Source organism: Mustelus asterias, chromosome 8 (assembly GCF_964213995.1).
Source record: "Mustelus asterias chromosome 8, sMusAst1.hap1.1, whole genome shotgun sequence".
Lineage (NCBI taxonomy): Eukaryota > Metazoa > Chordata > Chondrichthyes > Carcharhiniformes > Triakidae > Mustelus > Mustelus asterias.
Window position 1 is genome coordinate 52165021 of NC_135808.1, and position 10756 is coordinate 52175776.

A 10756-nucleotide genomic window follows, 5' to 3' on the forward strand; every position below is an offset into this window, starting at 1 on the left:
GTTGTTAAACTTCTTACTGTGTTTACCCCAGTCCAACGCCGGCATCTCCACATCATTCCTAAATTAACCCATTAAACCAAGTACCATTCTGGTGAATCTACATGCTAGCCCCACTAAGAAGCGGCATAAAGGGGGGAGTGGATGATGGAGAGCTGGATCATTCCAGAGTTTGGTCGAAAAGAACAGTACTTGAGAACCGTGACTAGGACTGACCTCTCCTGTGTGCGAGAGGTTAATGCAGAGGCAGTGTTATAAGAACATAAGAAATAGGAGCAGGAGTAGGCCATCTAGCCCCTCGAGCCTGCCCCGCCATTCAATAAGATCATGGCTGATCTGACGTGGATCAGTACCACTTACCCGCCTGATCCCCATAACCCTTAATTCCCTTACCGATCAGGAATCCATCCATCCGCGCTTTAAACATATTCAGCGAGGTAGCCTCCACCACCTCAGTGGGCAGAGAATTCCAGAGATTCACCACCCTCTGGGAGAAGAAGTTCCTCCTCAACTCTGTCTTAAACCGACCCCCCTTTATTTTGAGGCTGTGTCCTCTAGTTTTAACTTCCTTACTAAGTGGAAAGAATCTCTCCGCCTCCACCCTATCCAGCCCCCGCATTATCTTATAAGTCTCCATAAGATCCCCCCTCATCCTTCTAAACTCCAACGAGTACAAACCCAATCTCCTCAGCCTCTCCTCATAATCCAAACCCCTCATCTCCGGTATCAACCTGGTGAACCTTCTCTGTACTCCCTCCAATGCCAATATATCCTTCCTCATATAAGGGGACCAATACTGCACACAGTATTCCAGCTGCGGCCTCACCAATGCCCTGTACAGGTGCATCAAGACATCCCTGCTTTTATATTCTATCCCCTTCGCAATATAGGCCAACATCCCATTTGCCTTCTTGATCACCTGTTGTACCTGCAGACTGGGCTTTTGCGTCTCATGCACAAGGACCCCCAGGTCCCTTTGCACGGTAGCATGTTTTAATTTGTTTCCATTGAGATAGTAATCCCATTTGTTATTATTTCCTCCAAAGTGTATAACCTCGCATTTCTCAACGTTATACTCCATTTGCCATATCCTCGCCCACTCACTCAGCCTGTCCAAATCTCTCTGCAGATCTTCTCCGTCCTCCACACGATTCACTTTTCCACTTATCTTTGTGTCGTCTGCAAACTTCGTTACCCTACACTCCGTCCCCTCCTCCAGATCATCTATATAAATGGTAAATAGTTGCGGCCCGAGTACCGATCCCTGCGGCACGCCACTAGTTACCTTCCTCCAACCGGAAAAACACCCATTTATTCTGACTCTTTGCTTCCTGTCGGATAGCCAGTCCCCAATCCACTTTAACACACTACCCCCAACTCCGTGTGCCCTAATCTTCTTCAGTAGCCTTTTATGGGGCACCTTATCAAACGCCTTTTGGAAATCCAAAAACACCGCATCCACCGGTTCTCCTCCATCAACCGCCCTAGTCACATCTTCATAAAAATCCAACATGTTCGTCAAGCACGACTTTCCCCTCATGAATCCATGCTGCGTCTGATTGATCGAACCATTTCTATCCAGATGCCCTGCTATCTCCTCTTTAATAATGAATTCCAGCATTTTCCCTACTACAGACGTTAAGCTGACCGGCCTATAGCTACCCGCCTTTTGTCTCCTTCCTTTTTTAAACAGCGGCGTAACATTAGCCGTTTTCCAATCAACCGGCACTACCCCAGAATGCAACGAGTTTTGATAAATAATCACTAACGCATCCACTATTACCTCTGACATTTCTTTCAATACCCTGGGATGCATTCCATCCGGACCCGGGGACTTATCCACCTTCAGTCCCATTAGTCTACCCAGCACTGCCTCTCTGGTAACATTAATTGTATTAAGTATTTCTCCTGCTGCCAACCCTCTATCGTTAATATTTGGCAAACTATTTGTGTCCTCCACCGTGAAGACCGACACAAAAAACTTATTTAAAGACTCAGCCATATCCTCATTTCCCACTATTAACTCCCCCCTCTCGTCCTCCAAGGGTCCAACATTCACTCTAGCCACTCTATTCCTTTTTATATATTTATAAAAACTTTTACTATCATTTTTTATATTAATTGCTAGCCTAGCTTCATAGTCTATCCTTCCTTTCTTTATCGCTTTCTTAGTCTCTCTTTGTTGTTTCTTAAATTTTTCCCAATCACTTGTTTCTCCACTATTTTTGGCCACTCTGTACGCAGCTGTTTTTATTTTAATACTCTCCTTTATTTCCTTCGTTATCCACGGCTGGTTCTCCCTTTTCTTACAATCCTTGTTTTTTGCTGGAATATATTTTTGCTGAGAACTGAAAAGGATCTCCTTAAAAATCCTCCACTGTTCCTCAGCTATCCTACCTGCCAGCCTGCTCTCCCAGTCTACCTTAGCCAATTCATCCCTCATCCTATCATATTTCCCTCTGTTCAAACAGAGGACACTGGTTTGGGACCAAACTTTCTCCTCTTCCATCTGAATCAGAAATTCGACCATATTGTGGTCACTAGACCCAAGAGGGTCCTTCACAATAAGATCCTTAATTCTACCTACCTCGTTACACAATACCAGATCCAAAATAGCTCGTTCCCTCGTCGGTTCCGTAACATGCTGTTCAAGGAAACTATCCCGACAGCATTCTAAGAACTCTTCCTCCATTCCACCCTTACCAACTTGAGTCTGCCAGTCAATGTGCATGTTGAAGTCCCCCATGATTATTGCCGTTCCGTTTTTACACGCATCCCTTATCTGCTTGTTTATAGCCCTCCCTACCTCAACATTATTATTTGGGGGCCTATATACCACACCTACTAGTGTCTTTCTCCCTCTACTATTCCTCATCTCTACCCATAATGATTCCACGTTTTGTTCCTCAGAGCCTATGTCATCCCTCAGTACTACCCTGATATTATCTCTTATTAATAGCGCGACCCCACCACCTTTTCCTTCCTGAACGCCTGATACCCCTGGATATTCATCTCCCAGTCCTGGTCACCTTTCAGCCACGTTTCTGTAATGGCCACTAGATCGTACCCAGTCGTGCTGATTTGCACCATCAACTCATTTACCTTGTTCCGAATGCTTCGTGCATTCAGGCAAAGTGTCCTTATTCCAGCTTTTATCTGGACCCGCTTTGATGAGTCGCGAACACCCTCTCCCTCTACTCCCTTATCTAAATTACCGCCTTCATTCACTTGCACCCTCTCCTCTACCATTAATTTTGTAATTCCCCTTACCCCTGCATCCTCCACCCCATCAATTAGTTCCTTGATCCTAGTCAACTCTTCTAGCTCCCCTCCCCCCAACCTATCTAGTTTAAATTCTCCCCAGTAACCTTAGCCAACCTACCGGCCAGGATATTGGTCCCCGTGTGATTCAAGTTCCACCCGTTTTTTGTATACAGATCACCCCTGCCCCTAAAGAGGTCCCAATGGTCCAGGAACCTGAATCCCTGCCCCCTGCACCAGTCCCTCAGCCACACATTCATCTTCCACCTCACTCCATTCCTGCCCTCACCTTCCCGTGGCACAGGCAGTAATCCTGAGATTACTACCTTTGCTTTCCTCTTTCTCAGCTGTCTCCCTAATTCCCTGTACTCCCTTTTCATGACCCCTTCTCCCTTCCTACCCACATCAGCGGTACCAATATGTACCACTACCTCAGGTTCCTCTCCCTCCCACCTCAGGATTTCCGGGACGCGACTAGCGACATCCTGGATCCCGGCCCCAGGGAGGCAGACCACCATGCGAGAATCCCGCCTACCTCCGCAGAAACGCCTGGCTGTCCCCTTCACCATCGAGTCCCCGATTAATACCGCCTTCCTCCTCTTTTCCTTAGCCCTCTGAGTTACAGGACTGGACTCCACTGCGGAGACACAGCCACTGCTGCTTCCCCCAGGCGGGCTGTCCCCCCCAGCAGTACTCAAGCAGGAGTACTTGTTGTGCAGGGGCAAATCCACTGGGGTGCTCTCAACCACCCTAGCCTTACCCTTCCTGGCCATCACCCACTTGGCCTCCTCCCGTTGCCCTGGTGTGACCACCTGATGATAGCTCTTGTCTATCACCTCCTCATTCTCCCTCATCAGCCTAAGATCCTCGAGCTGCAGTTCCAGCTCCCTAACACGGTCCCTCAGGAACCGCAGCTCGACACACCCCTCACAGATGTGGATGTCCGGGAGGCCAGATGCCTCCAGGACCTCCCACATCCTACACTGGGAACAACACACTGGTTTCACACTCATACTGGACACTTTATGTCAAGTAAGACAGTGAAAAGTTAATAAGAGTGTAAGGAAACAAAAACTCACCCCTGCTCGTCCAAGCCCTGTGAGCCAAAGCCCTGACAGCTCACTCAACTTCCCACTCACTCTGCTGCCCGCTACGATGCTGCCCGCTGTATACTTTGGTGCGCTTTTAAACCCTCCAAAAACTTCCCCAGGCCTCTCCTGGCCCGACTTCCGGTTTTGAAAAAAACCTCCGATTTTAAACCCAAAATTAACTGAAAAAATAAATAATTAATTAAAGTCAGAAAACCCACTCTCTTACCCTCAGCCTGCTCCTGGGAACAAATCCCTGATATGATCTCAGTCAATGTTATAACTGGACAGGAAGATACCAGAATGGAACCCTGTCTCAAAGGACTGTAAACTTTACTTTTTTTTAATCAAACATGGAGGAAGAAAGTCACAGGACCGCTAATTGGTTTTAACAACAAGAAAAAATCATTTATTAAACATAAAAAATGGATTCTAATACAAGACTCCTTCACTCCTCCTCTAACTTGACCAATACACACCGGTTTTAAGTTTAACATGGATGACAAAGTCCATTTGAAGCTACAATGGACTTGTTAGCGCACACAGTTAATGTTTGTGGATTTGTCCTCCGAATTCCCCCAGATGATTGTCATTTGGGAGTTTCCAAAATCCATTCCCAACATCTGCCACGCCACGTTTTCCAAAAGACCCATTTGACCAGAGCTTTCGCTCCACTTTTAGCAGTAAACCCATGCCAGGAGTTTGGATTAATCCTTTCAGGTTTTGACTGTTACACCAATTCTGATATCCAGTCAATACTTTATAATTTATTTCATTTCAAACTTTAGGATTACTTGTAGAAAACCTTTCTCTAGTATCCTCACCAATCAATGTCTTCTCAGCTTTTTCTGGTGTCCCTGAACAGAATCCTTTTCTGTTTCATAGTTTCTTCTTTGTTCCCTTTAAGTCCACACCTTCTGGAAACCTTTCTTTATTTCTCTAGCTCCTTAACTTGTTGCCCTTTAGATCTTTGGCACTGGTTATCTGAACCATTACTCCATTGTAGGATTTTTCTTACAGCAAAGCTAAAAGAGCTAGTTCCTCTTTAGTTTCCCCTAGCAGAGCTGAGAGAGAGTTGTTTACTGCTTCATGCTCTTTCTCCAACTGCTTCTTGCTTTCAACTGAAACTAAAGAATAAAGAAACCTGTTTGATTAACCTTAAGGAACCCCAAGTTGCTAAGCAACGATATTTATTCTTAATGCCATAGCTCTCTCTGTTACAATCTAATCTCAGCTGGAACTGAAACTACCCTCCACACAGACAAACACTTTTGTTCAGCATGAAATCTAACTACAGGTTTTTTTTTTCCTGGGCACAGAAACATTAAATTAAACCTACCTAAACTAGACCTTATTTCTAATGTTTGCCCATGCAAGTATAAATCTGTTAAAATGACCTTTGCTTTCCAACAGCAGATGGAATAGAATTATTATGTAAGAAGCTGAGACTTTACTGTATCCCCAAAAGATGTTTCATGCTTGATGGTGGTGTTAGAATAACCAACAGTTATGAGGGTTTGGATAGAGAACACTGGGCAAAAACTGAAAGAATAGCCAGTGACCAGAGGGCACAGACTTATTACCATTGGTGAAAGAACAGAGAGGACAAGAGGAGAACTTTTATAACAAAGCAAGTGTTATGATCTGAAATGCGCTGCCTGAAAGCAGATTCAAAAATAACCTCTCAAAGGCAATTGGATAAGCACCTGAACAGGAACAATTTAAAGGGCTGTGGGGTAAGGCAGAGGTGTGGGACTAATTGGAGAGCTCTGAGGTACAATGTGAATGGCCTCCTCCTATGCTCACTGGGACTCGCTGAGATTCTGGGCCAACTCCTTGCTTAATCATTGTTCCTTTTGTCAAACATCTCCTTCTCTGTTAGCTGGGGCTGAGTGGGTAGAATTCTCACTTCTGAGTCAAGCCTCGCAGAGACCCAAGCACACAATCCAGGCCGACACACTCCCTGCACCGTACTGAGGGAGTGCTACATTGCTGCAGGTGCCGCCTGCCTCCCAGGCGAGACATTAAACTGAGGTCTGTGTGCCCATTCAGATGGGTATAAGAGATTTCATGGCACTACTTGGGAAGTTCCCTTTGATGCATCCTGCACAATATTTGACCCTTAACCCATATCATTAAAAATGGATTATCTGGTCATGACCTCATTGATGTTTGTGGGAGCTTGCTGTGCACAAATACTGCTGCCACATTCCAATAGCAGGCACACGTTGAATGTTTTGTTGATGGTACTGTGTGTTGGGACGCGCTGAGATTGTGAAAGGTGCGAGATAAATGCAAGCTTTTGTTTTTTCTTTTGCAGTTTACTGTCAGAACTTTGCTCCGAATTTCAAGGAGAGCGAGATGAACGCCATCGCTGCAGACATGTGCACCAACGCCAGGAGGGTGGTCCGCAAACACTGGATCCCCAAGCTCAAACTGATGCTGGCTGAGGGAGACGGCGTTTATCGCTCGGTCATTACCGACGGGGCAACGGGGGCTTTGCCAGATGGGAGCCAGGAGATGGAGCTGCCAGGTGCCGGGCAGAGGCATGATACCAATGGGATGAGGCCTAGTGGGTCTGGCCACCGATACGAGACGGGTTTCCCAGAGGGTCTGGAAGACACTGGGAACGGTATCATGGAGGCTCCAAACTAGTGGAGCCCAACAGTCATTCCCAGAAAAGGACACAATGCTATGTAGGGGGTCAGTCATGTGGTGGGGCTTAGTGCTTGGGGATTGTTAGTGGTGACTCTATCTGGAAATTAGATAGGCAGTGTGTACTGGGCAAGGGCAAGGAGGGCATCACTGCACTGTGCCCGAAGCTTAACCCTCTCACTGCTGGATACCCTCATAATGCTTTGGATAAATTGCGATTGGGGTGGGATTGTCATGAATGTAAATTAAGAAAGACTTGCATTTCTATAGCGCCTTTCACCTCAAGACATCCCAAAGCGCTTCAGCCAATGAAGTATGTTTGAAGTGTCGTCACTGTTGTAGGAAACGTAGCAGCTAATTTGCACACAGCAAGATCCCACATACAGCAGTGTGATAATGACCAGATAATCTGTTCTGTGATGGTGATTGAGGGATAGAAGTTGGCTGGGACACGGGGAGAACACCCTGCTCTTCTCATGGTGCAAGCAGATATTCTACATTCACCTGAGAAGAGATACAGGTACTGATTCATCTGAAAGGGGATACATCCGGCAGTGCAGCACTCCCTCAGTACTGGCCTGCTAACAGTGCAGCACTCCCTCAATACTGGCCTTCCGACAGTGCAGTACTCCCTCAGTACTGACCCTCTGATAGTGCAGCACTCCCTGAGTACTGTTCTGGAGTGTCAGCCTGGGTTATGTGACCAAGTCTCTGAAGTGAAACGCATTCTCACAGTATTGTAATCCGAGGCATGTGGTACTCGCTGAGATACGGCTGACACATTAATGGACTTGACAATGCTCCAAAGGACAAGGCTGCGGATCTCCACTAATGCCCAATAACTCAAAGTGTGTTGTGAGTAAATCGCCAGAAATGCATCGTAATGTTTCCCCAGCCACATCCTGCATTTCCAATATTGCACACATTAAATTACATTGAATTTACTGTGTAAAAACCAGGCCATTCCTCCCATCATTCACCTGTTATCTCCATCAATATATCCTTTTCCTTTTTCCCTGGTGTGTTTACCCACCTTCCCCTTAAGCACACCAACACCACACTGATGATTGGCACAGGTTTGGAGGGCCGAAGGGCCTGTTCCTGTGCTGTACTTTTCTTTGTTCTGTTTGCCTCAACCACTTGCTGTGATAGTGAGTTCTCACCACTGTCTGAGTAAAGATGCTTCCCCTGAGCTGTTTATTGAATTTACTGGTGCTTATCTCATTACTTCTGATGTACAGACATTGTGTCAACTCACATATAACTATTGTTTGGGTGTTTTTGTACATGCTTCTGTTGTAGCTCCCCCAAAGCAGTGGAGATCTACAAATGAAACAACTGATTGTATTTTTTTTTGTGGTGGGGGACAGCATAACTATGAAGCAAAACTGTGCGGCGACTCTCGAAAATCAAAACAACAGAACAGCTGGGGAGAGTACTGTGGGATGTGCCCACCAAATCATGGTCTTGTCTGCCTATTCAGCTGGGTGATGAAGAGAGGTTGGATAGGCTTGAGTTGTTTTCGTTGGAGCAGAGAAGACTGAGGGGTGACCTGATCGAGGTGTACAAGATTATGAGAGACATGGACCGAGTGGATAAGGAGCAGCTCCAGAGGATGGTGATAGCCTGGGAGGGTGGTAGAGGCGGGCTCCCTCACATCCTTTAAAAAGTACCTAGATGAGCACTTGGCACATCATAACATTCAGGGCTATGGGCCAAGTGCTGGCAGATGGGGTTAGCTGGGAGTTCAGGTGTTTCTCATGCGTTGGTGCAGACTCGATGGGCCGAAGGGCCTGTTTCTGCTCTGTGTGATTCTATGATAGTGCTGTGGTACCATTTGAGAAACAGCAGGGATTTCGTGGTGGAGGCATTCATAGAACCCAAGCAAAAGTTCATTTAAAGTGTTGCTGTTTGTGGGATCTTGCTTGTACAAAGCAGCTCCCATTTTCACCCGTGTGATTGCAGTCAGTCAAAGAAGTAATTCATTGTCAGGCACTTTTGAGATGTTTGAGGGATGTAATAAAATGCCTTATAAATGCAAGTCTCCGTCTTTTCAAATGAGCAGGTATGTAATGCCTTCTAAAATTCACTTTGCTTGGTGATCTTCACTGTAAACAAACAACTTTATGATAATTTATGGCCCGATCATTGGGTCTGGTCTAGTTTCTCTCTGGTGCCACTGGCAAGTTCCCTGGCCTGATCCTTTCTTCCCGTCTGAAATACGAACAGTTAAATATGTTGCTCACAAAACATCTGTAACCCAAACCAGCACCATGGCTACTCCAGGTAAAATGGTGGTGGTGGTGGGGTGGGGAGAGGAAGAACTTTAAATATTTGCAGGAGGAATAGACCTGGCAGAGGTGGGAAACATGTAAGCTTGTTTGGCAGAACATGTTGGCATGAATGGAAGCGATGCCTAGTCAGTGAAGGCGGAATGCTGCACTACTTCAGGGGGTTTTTGGCTTACACCACAGGTACGACTGGACATTGAAACATACAACAAACCTTGCTGCGTGAAATGCTTCTGGAACCTGCGTTGCATGTAGACTTGACACATTTTGGGCTTGGGGTGAGAAACTGCCTCTGTTGCAAATGGGAATGGTCTTCACTCCTTGTTGATGTGGATGGGCAGTCAGCAGTGAAAACCTGTGTTTTTGACAATTTGGATTGTAAAGTGTATTTTGAACCCCAGTTTCTGATGAACGCAGATGATTTTGAGCTTTAGTGTTTGGAAGCCTTTTCCTTTGTTGGAAGATTGACTGAGAGACGTGCATCGTGAGTTCTCCCTTTCTTTTCTACAGCTGCGCACGGGTGTGCAAATCACTCTGATGGACCCTTTCAATCTCATATCCCTTTTCCAGTGGCCTTATCGACAGAATGGGACAGCAGCCCATTTATTCCTGGTATGGAATAACCCGCTAATTGTTAGTGCGACACTCTCATGGTGCTGCAGTTAATGTTTGTGTATGTATGATTTTAAACAAGTAACATGTATAAATACAAATGTAATACAGCAGTTCCATACAGCCTGGTGCTTCACACTTTAAGCTTTAGCCAAGCATTGGTGTTTCATGGTGCTGCCCTGTAGGAACACAGTAGCTTCCTCCTATGGATCATTCTGGATGCGCTGTGGGAGCAAGTTATAAGGTGCAGGATGCTTTAGGATCTCAGTATTGTCTCCCTCCCCAACTCGCCACTGAAACACAACCCAGAAACTGGGCCAAGCAAACGATTCCTGAATTCCTGCTCATTGTGTCTTATTGCAATTGAGCAGGGATGCAGGTGAGACTCTGGTTAACTGTTCCCTACGAGGAAAACAGACTGAGTGCCTGAGCTGGTGAGGCTCAACTGCATTGAGTTTATAGGATTTTTAAATTGATTTTTGGGATGTGGTTCTTCACTGGCAACATTTCCATTTATTACCCGACCCTGGTCACCCTGACTGAGTCACAGAGAGGGTGGATTAGAGTCAACCAATTGTTGTTGGACTGGAGTCACACATAGATCTTCCGAGGTGTGAGGAAGTCATTTCCTTAGAGACTTAATGAGACTACACCTGGCGTATTCGGCGCAGTTTTTGCTTCCTTCCCTACACAATAACGTAACAGTGGGTGCAACTAAGTTTTAATAGACTGAGGATGGTGAGTAAAATGTTTTGGAGAGTGAGAGGTGATCTTAATGAAACATACAAGAATGTTAAAGGATATGATGAGGCAAATGTAGAGTTCCTATTTCCCTCCAGGCTGAAGAGTCAA

The 10756-nt window shown here is 45.9% G+C and overlaps 1 protein-coding gene across 1 annotated transcript in view; it reads left to right on the forward strand.

Moving 5' to 3' along the window:
- The window catches only part of LOC144497161 (nucleus accumbens-associated protein 1-like), a 135016-nt gene extending 125974 nt beyond the window's left edge, over nt 1-9042 (forward strand). Inside the window, exon 6 of the mRNA XM_078217963.1 lies at nt 6667-9042. Within this exon, the coding sequence (XP_078074089.1) occupies nt 6667-7001 (335 nt within the window). The 3' untranslated portion in view covers nt 7002-9042. The remainder of the gene's footprint in view (nt 1-6666) is intronic.
- Nucleotides 9043-10756: the final 1714 nt, after the last annotated feature.